At 52.2% G+C, this 17,881-nt stretch overlaps 1 protein-coding gene across 3 annotated transcripts in view; it reads left to right on the top strand.

Annotated features, from left to right (window-relative positions):
* ATP8A1 (ATPase phospholipid transporting 8A1) overlaps window positions 1-17,881 on the top strand; it is a 96,943-nt gene that overhangs the window by 74,885 nt on the left and 4,177 nt on the right. For all 3 annotated transcript variants that reach the window (XM_029076437.2, XM_029076439.2, XM_029076438.2), the window contains 5 exons: window positions 289-345; window positions 2,710-2,817; window positions 14,435-14,523; window positions 15,486-15,578; window positions 17,008-17,099. In XM_029076437.2, the coding sequence (XP_028932270.1) occupies window positions 289-345; window positions 2,710-2,817; window positions 14,435-14,523; window positions 15,486-15,578; window positions 17,008-17,099 (439 nt within the window). The remainder of the gene's footprint in view (window positions 1-288; window positions 346-2,709; window positions 2,818-14,434; window positions 14,524-15,485; window positions 15,579-17,007; window positions 17,100-17,881) is intronic.

Raw genomic sequence — 17,881 nt, 5'->3', positions numbered from 1 at the left:
TGATGGATTCAAATCTACCCCAGCACTTAGTGTTTGATACACATAGTAAGCACTTTAAAAAATACCATTTAAAAAAATAGTAAGGTATCTGCCTGGAAAATGGGGCCTTTCCTCTCCAGAGGGCCCGGGAGGCTACAGTGGCAGCTGTCAGGCACCCGTGAACCCCACTGTCCTGCTACCGCCTTACCGTCCACTCCCCCAGCGGCCAGGACTGACTTCGGGTCTCACCTGGTGCCCCATGGCAGGGATGCCCACAGGAGATGACCAGCGTTTTCTTTCTGTTCCCAGTTTGTTGTGATCACAGTTTGCCTGAAAGCTGGATTGGAGACATCCTATTGGACACTGGTAAGAACACACCTGCCCCCCATGGACACGTTGATTGTTTTTGGGTTTTCAGCTCTTTGTCACTAGAATCCCACTGGAAGTGTGCAGCCCCCACAGGGATTCAAATCCCAGAATCCGGGGTAGGGGTAGTTTGAGAGACTCCCAGGTCCGGCCTCCTGACTCCAGGGCAGACAGGCCCAGAGACTCTACGTGCTCCCTTGGGCAACCACCTGGCCCGGGGTTTCATCATCTTGACGTTTGCTGCTGTTGAGACCTTGGCCGAGTCACTTCACTTCTCTGAGTCTCAGTTTCCTCATCTGTAAAATGGAGATTAAATCCCTTTTTTCGCTTCCCATTAGACAGTGCCCCTTATAGGGAAAGGATTCTGTCTGCCCTGAGTATCTTGGTTCTACCCTGGTGCTTAGTACAGTGCTTGATATGTAATAAACACTTAAATACTACAACTATTATTATTATTATTATTGATGGACAGGAAGTTTTTTAAAGCATCTGACCAAAATCTTTCCTGCTGTAATTGAAACCATTTCCTCTTGTTCATCCCTTCGGGGCAGGGAAAAAACCAGTCAGGGTCCACTCCATTACCAAGCATCTGGAAATGGCTGGCTAGTCACACACCCCTCAATTCTTCTCTGGGCCCCTCCGAGTTCCCCACCCCCTGGCTAATGTGTGGGCAGGTATCATGCCTGGACACGATATTCTGGGGCCATCTGACTAGATCAGAGGGTACCGGAGAGGGTCTTGCCCATCCCCTGCCCATCGCACTCCTTCAGGTTCACATCAGCTCCTTCGGGACCACCCTGCTGAGCCGACTCCCTCCCAGCTTCTGGGCAGTTCCAGCCAGCCCCCCTCAGCGACCGCACACTCTAGAGTGGGCCGAGCACCCGGGTTCAGGGAGGAAGGGGGCCCTGTCTCTGGGGAGCCCGTGGGCCCCCCACCTTTTGCCGAGGTGAAGTTAGTGCAGGCCTTTTGTCATTTTATTTTGTTATTCTAGGCACCTTGCTCACAGCCTTTTTCGCCAGTCAAAGCCATTACTATGCAGTGGGACTTCGGAGGGCTGAGAGCTTTCACACAAGCAGGGAGTTTTACCTGAATAAGAATTAGCACACTGACTTCATCATATTCCATTAAAATGTTGGATTCAAATTCCCTTTGAAGCGGTTACCAGTTCGGAGGACGTATTTCATTACTTTAGAAGTATTCCCAGACAAAAGTCCTCACGAGTCCTGTTTGTCATTTTCCTCCCAGACGCCAAGCCCTTTAAACCCGACGTTACAGATTTCCCGACAACTCGTTGCTCTCCTGAAATGCTGGCTTAGCTGGAGTTTTTCAGATACTATGTTCCGCTCTTCACCACTCAAACTGGGGTCTTCCCTGTAGTAACCGCCCCCCACCCCCACCCCGGGGCAAAGGAGGACACCGAGTCCGCCAACATCCCGCTCTTGCATCTCCTTGGGCAGACTTATTCTCCCCACAGCAAGAAGGCTCTCCTTAAAAGTGTGAAAACAGTCAAACAGTCACTGGTGTTTACTGAGCACCTGCTGGCGGGGGAGCCAAAACCAAACGACCACTACCCTCAAGGAGTGTTCATTCTAGCATTCCTCACGACTTTACTGTCCCAGAGGAATGGCTGTCAGATTATGCAAGGGCAAAAGCCCAGTGAGGCTAAGACCTCAGGGTTTTTTTGCCAGGGTAGAAGTCAACACAGTGAGTAGTGGCTGGTTCACTGGAGACCATGTAATATAGGCTTTTAGTCCTTCCTTGGCTCCTCCAGGACAGTTGGTGGCTTTCTGGACCGGTGGTTTCTGGGAGGTTCGGACAGGCTGGAGGTCCGGTGAGGAGCGCTCCCTGGGCGATCCGAATGTGGGGGAAGCAGGAGGAGGGGCAGGGGTTCGACGCTGAAGGAGCTGTCACACATTTCCCCTTACTGCTAGGGGAATCTTCAAGGTCGCTCCTGATCTAGACCTGGCTTTGAGGGTGGATGTCTTCAGTATCATACTCTGCCCCTTTTCTCCCTGGAGCCGTTACTCTTACTACAATTTTGGCATTTATTCAATGTGGACTATGTGCCAAACATTCTGCTAATCACTATGGGAGATAAAAGACAGACTGGACAGCATTCCTGTCCCATATGGGGTTTGCTGCCTAACAGAGAGAGAGAACAGGTGGGGTTTTTTTTCCCATTTTGCAGAGGAGGATGAGGAGGAGGCCCAGAGTGGATAAGTGACCTGTGACTGCGTGAAGCAGGTGGCCCAGGGGAGAGGCTTCTGGCCACCTGCTGTCACCATCTCTTGAGACTGACCCAGTGCCAAGGTAGTGGCTCGGGAAACTCTACGCTGACCCGCACGTGCCTTCTCTGTCTTACAGTTCAGCCACATAGCCATATGGGGCAGCATAGCCCTCTGGGTGGTGTTCTTCGGAATCTACTCGTCGCTGTGGCCAGCCGTCCCGATGGCGCCGGACATGTCCGGAGAGGTAGGTAACGTGGCCTTCCCTATTGCATCCCTGGTGCCTCTAAACCTGGCGGGTGAGATTCCTTGTGTGCAGACCGGTCTGGGGTCAGCTGGCACGGGATGGACAGGAAATAGAGGAGGACCCATTGGAGGAGCCCACCCCCTTGTTTCTGTAATGGGATGCAGGAGCTGGGATTGCTTTCCTGGGTCCCCAGGTTCAAGGTTGCCTTGTATTCCTGAGCACTTGGTAGAGGGGACAGGGGCCAGTCCTTCCAGGCTGGGCACCTCGACCAAGGTAGAGGAAGGGTGATCCTTGCTGGGGTCCTCTCCTGATGCTGCTGACGTCACCCAAGGGTGAAATTGTCTGAATGGGGATGAGAGAGAGTGGGCGTGGGTGTGTATTAGTGTGCCTTTCTGAATCTCTCTAAAGAAGTCTTTCTCTGTTACCTATCTCTGTCTTCTGTCTCGGGTTGTGTTTCTGCCTCTTGCTTCCCCTCCCCCTCATAATCTTGGCCTCTGTCCCTGGCCACCAACTCCATATTTTAAGTTGATCATGAAGAGTTCTAATCTCCAATTGAATCAATCATGTTTATTGCGTGATTACTATATGCAGAACACTGTATTAAACACCTGGGAGAGAACAGTATAACAGACAAATTCCCTGCCCTTAGTGAGTTTACAGTCCAGAGTGGGAGACAGATTTTAGGAATATCACGCCTGACAGTTTTGATTTTCTCAGTAAAGTAGGTGGCCAGGTCATTAGAGGCAAGAGCTGGGGGAGGCTGAGGAATAAGGATATTTGAGGAGGGAGTTAAATGTCTGGAACAACTGGCGAGGGGAGTGGACGTGGGTGTCACCTGGGCAGAGGTGAGGGCAGCGTTAAAGCATGTAAGGATATACTTGAAGTGGACAATGTCTACCTGATATCTAGATTTCCGCCAGCAGCGCTCTGTGACTCGTGCACAAGGGTGAAGGAGGTGGAGTGTGGAGGTGATTCAGGGATGTGGATTTAGTAGTACAAAAGCGAAGGTACAGCCCAGGTAGAAATGTATGTGTTATGTCCTTGTTCCCCTGACCCCTCCAACCCTTCGCCCCTGTGAGGCGGTGCCTGGCTTGTGGCCTCTAAGTGACTCCCAGCAGGATTGGCTTGTCCCAGCGGATGGCACTTGTTGCCGCCTCAGGGGACTTGCACTGTTGTTTTTCTCAGGGGGGTCCATCCATTGAACTCATCCTGCTACCCGCTGGGCTCTGAGGTAGGGCAGCCAGGAGCAGTGTGGTCTTCTCCCAGTGTTTTCCCTGGGCGTGTCTCTGTGAATCATCACTTGGAGACCATCAGGAAAACCCAGAAAAGTCCTCTGCAGGTAGCATTTCCAAGGGCCAGACAGTCAGACGAACAGGTTGTCGGGAAACAGCAGAGGATGTTGTACATGAGGGACTATTTCTAGTAATAGTAGTCTCAGGCATAGTAGTCACAGTATTTATTAAGCACTTTGCACACCACTGTACTAAGCACTGGGAAAGAATCCACAGCTAGGGATTAGATATGGTCCCTCAGCCTCCAGAGGCTCACAGTCTACTCCCACGTGGAGGGTTAGGAGACAGGAGGGGGCCAGCAACGGTGAATACACTGGGAGAATGTGTAGTAGTCTACCCCAGCCCCAAGCCAGGAGGAGGGGGATAGGCCTTTTTTGTTTGTTTTATGGTCTTACTATGTGCCAGGTACTATACGAGGCACTGGAGTAGAGACAAGCCTATCAGGTTGGGCACAGTCCCTGTCCCAAGTGAAGTGACTTGCCCAAGGTCACACCAGAAAAATGGTAGAGCAGGGATTAGAACTCAGGCCCAGGCTCATTCTGCTAGACCTTCTCCGTCACCTGACCGGAGCTGCCTCAAGCCAGAATGGGAGGCCTGAAGCACTCATTCAATAGTATTTATTGAGCGCTTACTATGTGCAGAGCACTGTACTAAGCGCTTGGAATGTACAATTCAGCAACATATAGAGACAATCCCTGCCCATCGATGCAGGCATCTGCCCATCCTTTTGCGGCTCTGGGGCCTCTGGGTTGTTGAGGAGGGACCCATTTTCTGTGCACAAACTTGATCAGGTGCCTGCAGCTATTTGATCTTCTCTGACAAGGGAGAATCAGGGGTTGGAGCCCTGGGGAGCTTCGGGATAGGCCCGGAGACTGGCAGAGCCACCAGCCACAGAGAAAGAGGAGGTAAGGCTGCAAGACCAAGAAAATGACCTGAGGCACAGTAGCACCTAGCTTACAGGCCAGAGGATAGAGAAGAGAGGAGTGGATGGGCATCCAGATGGATTGGGGAGAGTTTAGGCTAGAAGCAGGGTAGGGGAGGCCCTCACCTCCCTCTCCCATCTCATGGAAATCTTCCTTCGGGACAGGGAGCACAAGCTGCCATCAGCCCACGAGGATGAGCCCCCGGGGCATTCACCAAGGGAGGACCTGGGCAGCTCAATGCCTCTCCCAGATCTTGGTCTCTCCGTTTCTTGTTGGGAGGGAAGGAACCCAGTCCCACGGCACTCGTGGGGAAATAGGAAATAATAATTGTGGTGTTTGTTAAGTTCTTACTATGTGCCAGGCGCTGTACTAAGCACTGAGGTGGAGACAAGAAAATCGGGTTGGACACAGTCCCTGTCCCACTTGGGGCTCACAGTTGGAGAACCTGTGGTTTCTGTGGGAGGGAATTTGACTTAAGAGGAGAGGAAAGAAAATGCAGAAAGCATCCCGATTTCAGTAATGGGAATCAGGCACCCCCATTCTCCCTGCCCTCTTGCGGGGCAGGAACTAGCTCTGCTTCTCAGGGTGGCCACAGTGCCCCCCCCCACCCACCTCCCCCTCTGACATCCCACCCCTCTGCCTGCCCCCTCTGACAGCCTCCCCTCCCCCCCGCTCTGACAGCCTGGTTTATGGATTGTTCTCAGGGAATTTCACCTGACAGCATCCTGCTCTTTATAAATGAGCAGCCAGAAATGCTCTGAAGCCTCTGGTGGCCCCATTTATTAACAGGCAGTTTTCGTCACCATTGTGATGAAACCAGTCTGTCATGGAGGAGCTGCTTCCAGCCACCAAGAGTTCAAGCTTGTCTGGAAATGGAAATGCAGGTCATGAGGAGAGAGCAGTGGGGGTTACGCAAAGTATCGCTTTCTCCCCCCCGCTTCCTCTTACACTGCTAGGAAACTTTTGGCTTTTTCCAGGACAGTCGGTCAGGACTTGCCTACCTAATGGTCACTACGAAAATCGCCTTCTTCATTTCTGGCAACACCATAGGTGCCATGCTCCCTCCTGCTGTTTTGCCTTGCCTGATGGTATCTTCTTAATTGGTCTCCTTTTCCCATTAAAAAATTTTTAAACACCAAGGCCCCTGAAGCAGGACTGCAGGCTTCAGGCGTGGCTCAGTGGAAAGAGCACGGGCTTTGGAGTCAGGGCTCATGAGTTCGAATCCCAGCTCTGCCACTTGTCGGCTGTGTGACTGTGGGCAAGTCACTTCACTGCGCCTCAGTTCCCTCATCTGTAAAATGGGGATTAAGACTGTGAGCCCCACGTGGGACAACCTGATTCCCCTATGTCTACCCCAGCGCTTAGAACAGTGCTCGGCACATAGTAAGCGCTTAACAAATACCAACATTATTATCTTGGAAGGTACCTGAGCCAGCAAGGATGTGAACCTAGCTCCTCCCAACCTCCCCCTCCAGCCCCTCAGAGAAGTGTGATCCACTGCTGCTGAACCACATTCTGCCCTTGGGCCACAGATAAAACGCGCTAACTGAGTGGGGGCCGACCAGTCTGCAGTGAGCTGGGGAGCGGAGGGAGGTTTGAAAGGCAGACGTGGCTGTATGCAGGTACCCACGGCCACCGCTGCCAGCTACGGTTATCTTAAGCCAGAGAAGCAGCGTGACTTAGTGGAAAGAGCACGGGCTTGGGAGTCAGAGGACGTAGGTTCTAATCGCGGCTCCGCCACCTGTCTGCTGTGTGATCTTGGGCAAGCCACATCACTTCTCTGTGCCTCAGTTACCTCATCTGTAAAATGGAGATTAAGACTGAGCCCCGCGTGGGACAACTTGATTACCTTGTATCTACCCCAGTGCTTAGAACAGTGCTTGGCATGTAGTAAATGCTTAACAAATACCATTATTATTATTATTATCATCATTATTATTATTATTAATAAGCCACAGCAACCCCCGAAACCACTGACTGCATTGGCAGCTAAATGGAGCCAGGTAGCCACCAACCTGGGGAAGCAGCGTGGCTCAGTGGAAAGAGCCTGGGCTTCGGAGTCAGAGGTCATGAGTTTGACTGCCGGCTCTGCCACTTGTCAGCTGTGTGACTGTGGGCAAGTCACTTAACTTCTCTGTGCCTCAGTTACCTCATCTGTAAAATGGGGATTAACTGTGAGCCTCACGTGGGACAACCTGATTCCCCTGTATCCACCCCAGCGCTTAGAACAGTGCTCTGCACATAGTAAGCGCTTAATAAATACCAACATTAACCCAGCAGCAGGAGCCGGCTTTGGCTACAAACTATTTATGGATGAGTCTGGTTGGTTCCCGAGAGCAGCGGGACAAGTCTGAAGAGTGCAGTGAATTAATATGGTATTTCCTCAGCAGTGGGGTAGATCTAAGATAATCAGATCAAACATGGTCCTAGTCTTACATGGGGCTCACGGTAAATAGGGAGGGTAAATTATCTCAACCCCATTTTACAGATGAGGAAATGGAGGCTCAGAGAAGTTGAGTGACTTGCCCAAGGTCACCCAGTAGGGCAGTGACAGAATCGGAATTGGAACTGGGCCTTGGGGGGTGGAGGGAAGAGGGTCCCTTGACCCCTGACTTTCCTCTAGCCCATGTGTGAGAGGAAGATATCGTGTTGCATATTGGTTCCATCTCTGAGCTCCAAAAAGCCATTCCAACCCCAAAATCCAGAGATTCCTGGGCACCTGTTTGCCCAGGAAGAATGAGGCAGAGGAAGATTTAGTCTGAGAGCAAGTGGAAGGAGAAGCATGGGTAACCTGCCCAGTGTGGTTACGGAATTTGGCACAGCTGCCATTTGGTACTTCCTCGGAGAGTAATTAGTGATCCGAATCAGGAATGTGGGCGCACAGGATCAAAGTGATGGGGTGCCACAATAGGACGTGGATGAGATGAGTCTAACTGGAGCCTCTAAATATGGTAAACAGTAATAGGGTTTGAAAGCATCGGGAGACAAAGCAGAGCGACGGAGGATAACCAGAATTTGGGGGCGGGAGATCAAAGAAGAAGAGATAATACTATAGCGAGGATGCAAATGACACTCGATTCCACAACCGTAACCGGAGTCTCCAATCACAAAGGCATCCTGCCCTTGGAACCGGCTGTCCCGGCGGCCGGGGCTAAGATCGTTTTGCAAAGAGACCGCAGTGAGCAAAGAGAAGCAGCAAGTTCAGGGGACTCAGAATGACAGCCGCCCACAGGAGCCACCTACAGTGGGCCAGGAAGAAACTAACCAGGATCCTGGAAGATAAAAAATATTAAAATGAATAGAAGCCATCCAGATCAGAGCTTAAAGTTAATACTATTTTGTAGGTTTGCTAGCTGAAGGAACAGTGTGTTTACTGTAGCTTAGCAGAACTATTAATAACTTAGTATGCCACTGGGTGCTCAATAAATAATACTACTTCCACTAGGTAGCCAAGTAATCCCATTATCTCACAGATTTGCAACAAGTAAGCTATAAACTCAGGGGTAGGGAACGTGATCTACCAACTCTGTTATAATGTAGTCTCCCAAGTGTTTAGTGCAATGCTCTGCACAAATGGTAAGTGCTCAATAAATATGATTGAGTTAAAAATCCAACTAGAACTTTACAGAAATTCAAAGATAAAATTCAGGTCAATTGGAAATAGGGTTACAGTCTTGGACTACCCCAGTACAGTTTTTCAAACAGGGGAAAGTGACAAAGTTTCAGAAAAAAAAGACCCCCCAAAAGATGAATGAGGACATCCCAAACCATGCTGCCTTGTGGCGAAAACCCAAGGAAGAGTGATGATGAGGGAAGAGAAAATCACAAAGGACACGATACCTTCAATCAGATCATCCGGCAGGAAAAGGTAGCCCGGAGAGTCCAATCAAAATAATAATGATGATGATAAGAAGAAGAATCGAGGCATTTGTTAATCACTTATTATGTGCCAAGTACTGTTCTAAGCACTGGAGCCAATACAAGGTAATTAGGTGACACAGTCCCGGTCCCATAAAGGGCTCACAGTCTTGCTCCCCATTTTATAGATGAGGTAACTGAGGCACAAAGAAGTTAAATACTTGCCCAAAGTCACAGGGCAGACGTATGGCAGAGCCATAATTAGACCCACGTCTTCTGACCACCAGGCCCGTGCTCTTTCCACTAGGCCACGCCACTTCTTTCAGGTATTGGAATTACGTTATTCTCAGACTGGCAGCCACACAGAGGTTTGAGTAGGTCTCCTTTGAGGAGAGGGGCATTCCAGGGTCACAGGTAGTGCGGGGAGAGTCTCCTTGACACTGAAGAGTCTAGATACTTGAACTCAGGATGAGCTGGGCACTACCCCATTGCCGTCTGTCATTCTGAGCGTGTGGCATCCATTACGAGTGGGTGCTAGCCAGCCTCAACTGCGCTGCTTTATGTGACCCATATTAACTTCGAGCAGGGCTGGTAACTGAGGCTGGAAGAGTCAGGCACTGGCTAGTACTCCTGGTCAGATTACAACCATACCCTGCTTCCCCTGGGACTAATCTGTTCCCTAAATTGCCTCGGGGGAGGGCCCTGGTCAGAGACACCGAGGGGTTCTATCACTGGAGTCAGCTGTTGCCGATGACCCTTTTATGGTTCACATAGAACTGTAATTGCGAGACAAATATGGTTGCATGTGACCTCTCAAAAGAGGCTATTGTGATTATGTTCTTTCTGTTCCAAAAACCTATTATCCTTTTGAGTTCAGGGGAGAGCCTTTCATTACCAGTGTATTCATGCCGTTGCTGCCATTTCCACAGTCCAGAAGTTCACCTCGTTTCGCATCCAGTGATGTTTTGCGGTCTCTTTTAGAAGGAATTTTTAAACCACCTTTGTGAAATCTAGGCAAGGCCGTGGAAGAAAGCAGATGCCCATTCTGTGCTTGCGCAGTTTTGGGATGCCCCCACCGAGAGCAAATTTGCACCTCGCAAACCTCCCGCTTCCTTCATCTCCCGACTCAATGCTGCAGGCGCGGTCTGGTCGGAAGTCTTGACCTCTGCTCCTGGGGCACAACACTGGGTGCGGGAGCTGAAAAACAGGGAACATCTGGGCTGGGACCAATCAGAATGGCCCAAAAGAGGGCTGCAGGCCCGTCCTCTGTTTTCCAGAAGGGGAGGAAGCCTTCTGGAAAACAGGAAAGAAATGGGAATCCTATGGGGTTGCAGGGCCTAGCCCACGGGAGTCCTGTCTTCCCTTCCCATGACTTGGTCTTGCCTCTTCCCCCAGTAGTGGGGCTGGCCTGTGAGGGGATGCTTTTTGTTCCGACTGGCATTTTGCTTTACTGATCCAGGGAGACCCCGGGCAGGCCAGACCCCGGGGAAAGCATATCCACGCTGCAAACTCACACCTCCCGACTCACCGGCCAAATGCTCCCACCGGCCTCAGTGATCCCACTGACCCGCTTACCCTCGCCCCTGCGACCCCATGGAAAAGATTTTTCAGCCGTGGGTGAGGCCAAAACCTGATTCGAAAATGGGGAGAAAGACCAAACTGAAGACTAGAAACGTACTGCAGCAAGCAGCACGTCCGGCAGGATGAATTCCAGGAGTTCAGAATGTGCAGAACTTCCCCGTTCCCTGTGGCAGCCCAGCTTGCCGGGGGAGTTCTCCAGGACGCCATCTGTTTCTGCTCGGCCGGGCCCCGGGGGACCTATAAAACTACTGAAGGAAATTGAAGTTAAGGAACGAGCATGTGTTTCACAGCATTTCGGATCCCTGGATTGAGATGCGCAGAGTCTCTTTGAGAAACAGTAAAGCCCTTTGTTGGACTCCAGTGCCACCCTGTTAGGGAAGAAATCAATAAGCAATACTCACGGCACTGTCATCTTAAATTGTTCAGCTGTCCCTCCGTCGTAATAGATTACCTGCTGTAGAAGGAACATCAGAGTTATGCCTAGAATAGTGTTGGATCGTTCTGTTTGCGTTTCATTCCCAATGGGCTGGTCATATGAGTAGCCCCTGAAGGGACAGGGCCAGGTGGAGATTCCGGTGGAGGCTACTGGCTTGTAGCTGGTAAACTCCACGGAGCGGGGTCCCTGTCCCCCTAGGTGTTCCCTGCGCCAAATTGGATCTCGTCCTGGGCCTCTCTCCTGCCTCGGAGCAGAGGCCAGGGGGGCGGGTTGATGAGAATGCCATGTGACGGCCCAGGCGCCCCCAGCCAGAGAGCACGGACTCACGTGCGGTTCCCCGGGGAACTCAGCGGGCCACCGTGATCGGTTTGGTTCTAATCGTCCTGTGGCTTGGGAGGGCAGCGGGTCGTTTGACTTAGCTGACCCGAGAAGGAGAGGGAGGAGAGGTCATAGATCAGAATCCTTAGCACAGGCTTTCAAGGGGCCATCTAGCCAGCCAGCGAGCCACGGGCTGGGAGGGAGAGCAGGAAGGAGAACTGGTCTGTGGGCACCCGAGCCCTTACCCCAAGACTGCCACAGGCAAAGACCTCTCGGTCGCTGATGGGCAGATGTGCGAAGGGTGGAAACTGAGGACCTGATCTGGTGTGAGCTGGGCGGGAGCCCAGGAGATGAGCCAAGCCTGAAGCGTCAACCCACCACACCTTGTCCCGCCATTCCAGACTCAACTCCTGGGAGCTCCCTGTGAGTTGCTGCTGCTTGGCCCCCGGTCTCCCGCCCTCCTCTCTGTCCCCGAGCAGCTGCCACATGGTGCTGTGGGAAAGACAAGCCCCCTACCGTGGGTCCCGCAAACTGGGGTAACTGCCGCCCTGCTTGTGGGGCTGAGGCCTGCACCCCCTTTCCAGGCTTAGCTCCACATGGCAGCCAGGTCCTGGTAAGAGCAGGGGCCCCAGGCTGTGAACCTTGCCTGCTGGCGGGGCCCCTCTCGGGTTGCCTCCTGACCACAGGGTTCTTTCTTTTTCGCTCCCGCATTAACCCACCAAAGTAAGCAGCAATAGCCCTTCAGGTGGAGTGAGGCTTCGGAACAGACCCAGCCCAGTTCCAGCTGCCCATTCAGGAGATATGACAGCGAACCCTCCCTCGGACCTGGCCCTTGGGGCAGAGCGAGGGGCAGCCTCTGACCATTAAACCCTACTAGAGCACAGCCCCTCAAACTAGCAGCTATCCACACTTTACAGTCTCCCGCTGTGATCCCATGGCCCCTTGCTATAGGTGGGCCACGGTTTCCTGAGGCAGGAGGCTCGTGGCCTACCCGCACCCTGGGAAATGTTGCTTCCTCGGTCTTTTAAGTAGCCCCCTTGATGCTCCCTGTGCCGGGTTCACCTCGGCAAGGTGACAGCCAGGCTCAAAGAGGAGATGGTTCCACAGAGGCGCAGGCTTGTCTTTGGTGGCCTGCAGGGAGGCCGAGCCCTCCACCACGCTGGGCTTGGTGGCCCTGGGAGTCGCTCCCGGGGCCGCAGGGGGCCGGCCTGGCAGGGTCCCGACTCTCACGCATCAGGAGCGGCGGGGCCGGGACCCATTTCCCCAAACAGGCCGCTCCTGTTTCCGGCATTGTCTGGGAAGAGGGGAGGCTTTGCCGTTTCCCAGCTGACCTGCCTGTGTGTTCGGGAGATGTGAAAAGTTAGACAAAAATGGTTTCTACAGAGTGAGGGGGAGCTGTCTTGAACAGAAAGGAAGGAAATACCCCTGTGGGATTTTATTTTTTCCCTCTTCATCCAGAAAATACAGAGGCCCTCTGTCCTGAACGCGAATGTCAGCTTTAAATCTTTTCGCTTTGGATTAGCTCTGCAAAGGGGGGAAAAAAAAATCCGACTGGCTTTCAGATATGACGCCGAAAAACTTTTTTTTTTTCCTCTCAATTCATGCCGTTCATTTGCAAAGCCAGAGGCCGGGGACTGAATGGCAGCACGGGCTGCTGGCCGCCGGTCGTTAGCATCACAATGGTCAGAATTAACCTCCCCTGCCCGAACCGGCAGCACCAGCAGGATCGCCTCTGCGCCTTCCCCTGCCGGCGTCTGGCCAGGGCAGCCAGGGAGGTGTTCTAGCCCTCAGCATGGACATTTTGAAATGAAGATTTTGGGAGATGAGGCCGGGGGGCAAGGGGTTCCACCCCCAGTCCACCTCGATGCCATACTCTTCCAGTCCTCACCTTAGTACAGTCGTCTGTCCGGACTCGTTCTCCGGGCTACCAAAACCCGTACGGGCTGCAGCCCCGAGTGCAGAGTGACATCTCCCGTTCCATAGCGAGTGTTGGCTCGAACAGTTGGGAATGGCAGCCGGCCCGGTGGCCATCGTGTTTGGCTTAAAAAGTAAAGTGACTTTTCTGTGAGTTTTTGTCTTCCGCTTTGTTCCTGGGCCGTAGGTGGGGGTGATTCCCGTGAAGCAGGCCATTCTGTTTGCTTCACCGGCCGAACTTGTGTTTGGGTGGCACAAGCCTTTGAGGTGTCCGGATGCTAAAGGGGAGAGTTGGCGGTGTTTTCGTGATGGGTTCCGCCGGCCTCGGTGACCCGGTGTCGGTTGTGAAAGTATCGAGATGATGTTCAGTGTGCCCACTGCCCACAAGCGTTCTGCGAAAAGAGCAGGCGCTCGGGGCCGACTTAGAGTAGCAGCTCGGGGTCAGAGTTCAGGTGAGGCCAGGAGATGAGGCCGGTTCCACGACAGGGTGTAACTCAGATGTTGTTTAGACAGTACACCCCCATCGTGTAGCCATGAGGCCCACTCGAGGAACAGGCAGCAGGTCCACCACGGCAGAGCCCTTCCCTGACATTGAACCCCCCAGTGCCTATTGTCAAAGAGCCCAATTAATCGATAGATTACTCCGTCAATCAATCAGTGAAGAATTGGGCCTTAAGCTTCTCCTGGGGCCCATCCAGAGGAATGGCAGGACTTGGTTTCTGACCACGAGGTTGTCATTTTAATAGTTTCAGAGAGGTGCTGGAAACCTGGCTTTTTTTTCAGACACCCAGATATGCATTGAGAGAATCCTTCCAAGGTCCCCGAGCTAGAGTGGAGCCCCTAACCTCTGGCCACTTTTACAGCCTAAATGTCAATGTTGCCTGGTTTGGATACAAATTTGGGACACAGCTTGGCTTAGTGCACAGAGCACAGGCCTGGGAGTCAGAAGGATCTGAGTTCTAATCCTGGCTCTGCCACTTGTCTGCTGTGTGACCTTGGGTAAGTCACTTAACTTCTCTGTGCCTCAGTTACCTCATCTGTAAAATGGGGATTTAGACTGCGAGCCTCATGTGGGAAACGGACTGCGTCCTAGCTGACTAGCTTGTACCTACCCATCGCTTAGAACAGTGCTTGGCATAAAGCAAAATGCTTAACAAACGCCTTTAAAAAAAAAAAACGGAGATCGGGCGCTAGCAGTCTGCTTTGTGGGAAATCCCACAACCAAAGTTGCTGATGTTTTCAAGATGCTTCTGATTTGTTTTTCTAATGTTCTTCTCTTTCTGTCATCCAATTAGGCAGCCATGCTATTCAGCTCTGGCGTCTTCTGGATGGGCCTGTTGTTCATTCCGGTGACCGCCCTCCTGCTCGATGTTGTGTACAAAGTGTAAGTGTGGACGGGGAGCTGCCGGACCCTCTGGGGACCCCCAGCCAATTTCTGCCCAGGAAGTGGCAGTTTTAAGCTCCCGCTCAACAGTCAGCCCGTCTTACTGGTGCCATGTAAGGAGAGCAAAATGATAAAAAGTCCAAGAAGGGAGAAAAACGAAAGCCTGTGGCTCTAAAACAGCAGAGTGCAGAGCAGGAGAACAAGATGACAACAAGTTTCTAAAAAGGAGATCGCCTCCACGGCTGATGAGCCATTTGGGGTGGAGAGGGCAGGCGAGTAGAGGTGAGAATTTCACTCCTGGGTCCTAGTGAGCCCTGGGAGGAGGGTTCGCAGTTGTCAGGCTAGACCACACAGCAGTACATGCTCCTCAAGTGCACACAATCGTGTCTCTTGGACACCGTGCCAGACGGGTCAACGGCAAGTCTAGCCCAGCCAAAGGGAACGCACTTGGGTCATTCTTCAGTAATGACTTGAAGTTCTTCATTGATGAACTCCTCATCACTCCTTTCTGTTGACAGTTGGTTCTGTAATGGAGGTGTCGTTAATTAGATTTATGCCTGTGTAATCTTTCTTCCATAATTGTTATTTCAGGGGCCCGAACAGAATGCGTGGAGTTTTTGGCAAGAGTATATTTTCATGCGAATCCTTCATAAAGTTAGTTATGGTTTTGACTAAGCATTCCCTCGGTGTCATGCACTGAGGTCGGTACAACTTGATCCGATGGGACCCCAAACTCTTCCCCCTACAGGGCTCAGGGTCAAAGAGAGAGGGAGAGTAGGGGTCTTCTTCCCATTTAACCAAGAATGAAGCTGAAGCTCAGATAGGTTAAATCACTTGCCTTCAGGCATACAGCAGTTTAGTGGCAGAGCTGAGACCAGAACCCCGGTCTCCTGATTCCCTGTCCAGTGTTCTTTCTGCTTAGGCCACACAGCCTCTTAAAGAGAGTTTTTTTCTCCTTGCAGAATCAAGAGAGCCACCTTCAAAACCCTGGTGGATGAGGTTCAGGAGCTGGAAGCGAAATCTCAAGATCCAGGAGCTGTAGTGCACGGAAAAAGGTAAAACACCATTGACATTTTCTTGTTAGCTTTGGCTGCGGATGTTGTTCTGAATTAGAGCGGAGCTTTGTTCGTTAGACCACTATTCTCTGATGAGAAGAAAAATCAAAACTGGACCTCATTCATTAAGCTTTTGAAAAGAAAAGAGGTGCAGCCCTAGTTTAGCCCCAGATAACTGAAATCTCTACAGCAGAAAGAATTCATTCAGAACCATAAAATGGGACCAGTCACAGACCTGGCGGGCGGGGGGAAGAGTGAATCGAGCCACTTCCTATAGTAACGTTTTGGGTCTTGGGGCTGTCACCCAGCTCTCCTTTCCCGTGTCTCCACCCACAGATGGAAGGGCAGGGAGGCCATGTGCCCAGCAGGAGTCCAAATGGCATCACACTTGCCTCGATCGGCACCAGAATTTTTCCAGATGCTCCCTTGCAGTGGACTTTTGGAACATGAAGGGTTAATATCACGCCTGCACTTGTCAGGCAGAAAAGCCTTAACTTCCTTCTGCTGGGTCACTTTGCACAATTCCTAAAAATAGATTGCGCTGCCATTCTAAATGAGATGGTGAACACATTTTCCTCCTATCCAGTGACCTTGCTGTGTGAGAACGTGTTGGGCTGCAGAGCTGTATGCTGGGCGGGAAGGGAGCGTTCAGCGTTGGGCTGTGGCTCTGTAAGGGGGTGGGGGTTCAGGGTTGGGCTGCAGCTCTGAACAGGGGATTCAGGGCTGAGTGAGCAGGTCTGGCTGGGGTCCAGTCTCCCGCTTCCGCCTTGGGGCCCACAGGGAGTGGCTTTAGGAAGAGAACTCGGGTTCAAGATGAGGGATGTGGCTGGGGTCAATTGGCACCGTTGCGGGGCCGGGCAGGCGTCTTTCTTTTCATTCATTCATTCGATCGTATTTATTGAGCGCTCATTATTTGCAAAGCACTGTACTACGTGCTTGGGAGAGGACAATATAACAGACAACAGGCACACTCCCTTGTCCACATCCCTCTGTGCGGTACACCTGACACACAACTTGAGATGCTCAGGGAGTAGCTCCATGTGCCCACCCCAAGAAGGTAGCCCCGAGCCTGCCATCCGGGATGCCGGCCGGCAAGCGTCTTGACCGCCCCACCCCGCCGACGAGCAAAGCGGGTTGACGCCCTGTGGCATGAGGTGGGCAGGCAGATTCACCACCCGGACCGATCTGCGCTTGGCAGCAGTTACGGAGTTAGAGACATTTTCGCCCTCCCGCCAAGTGACTGACCCCCAGCCCTCAGCTTTAGAGGTGGAGGAGTACCTGCTGGGACTGCGGGAACCCTAAAAACTTTCAGGCAGAACCGTCCTTCCCGGGGGGTTGGGGGGAGGCGCGGTGTTTGGCGGTCCCGGTGGTAAACTGAGGCAGCCAAGGGAGAACTGATGCATTTCTCCTGTTTGCACAATCTCCTCAGCCTCACCGAAAGAGCCCAACTTCTAAAGAACGTCTTTAAGAAGAATCACATGAACCTGTACCGGTCGGAGTCTCTGCAGCAAAACCTTCTCCGTGAGTGCCCCCGGGGGAAAGGTCTGACCTGGTGGCTCGGGGTTTCCTCATCTTTCACCCTTGGGCCGGATCCAGGGCCTGTCTCTGAGCAGACGGAGCTGACCTCCAAGACCCAGCCCTGTGCCCCTGGCCTGCCCTACACTAATGGAAGTGCTGCAGGCAGCTGCTCCCCACGTTCACACGCAACCCCAGTTTCCTACTGTGGGAGTGGATGAGAGGATTAGAAGGGACAGGCTGGGCAAAGTGCATATATTATTCAGAGTTAGAATGCAGAACAGTGAATGTTGTAAATTCTCAGCTCTCTTCTCTGAAATTGAAGCGGCCAGTCTAAAACCACACATCTCCCCGGAGCCAATATTCCATCAGTCGATTGTTTAGGCTTTACAGAGTCAGTCAGATCCGACCCCTGGCGCAGACTCGGGGTTCTCTTTAGCTACGCGGTTAGTTCCAACTGCTCTATCCCAGCAAGCACACCGGCCCCACCCTGCAGCCAGCACAGTCCGTCCCCTCCCAGGGGGACCCGCTCCCACCGCCGCCCCTTGCCCTAGATAGCACCAGGCCCTGCTGCGAGGGGTTTTCCAGTCCAGACCCCCAGAGTTTTACACAGGGACAACGACCATCTTCAGCAACAAATATGTTTGACTTCGCATAGTTAACCTCAGTGGGCAGAGAGAGAAAAACAGACGTTCATCACAAAATGCACCCACATTCTGATAAAGCTGTAAAGCAACACATCTGCAGTTCTTTAGTGTATCGTTCACTTCCCAAAGGGTAATCTAAAA

Source organism: Ornithorhynchus anatinus, chromosome 12, assembly GCF_004115215.2.
Source record: "Ornithorhynchus anatinus isolate Pmale09 chromosome 12, mOrnAna1.pri.v4, whole genome shotgun sequence".
Classification (NCBI taxonomy): domain Eukaryota; kingdom Metazoa; phylum Chordata; class Mammalia; order Monotremata; family Ornithorhynchidae; genus Ornithorhynchus; species Ornithorhynchus anatinus.
The sequence above is the reverse complement of the archived record's forward strand: the minus strand, read 5'-3'. Positions and strand labels throughout refer to the sequence as shown.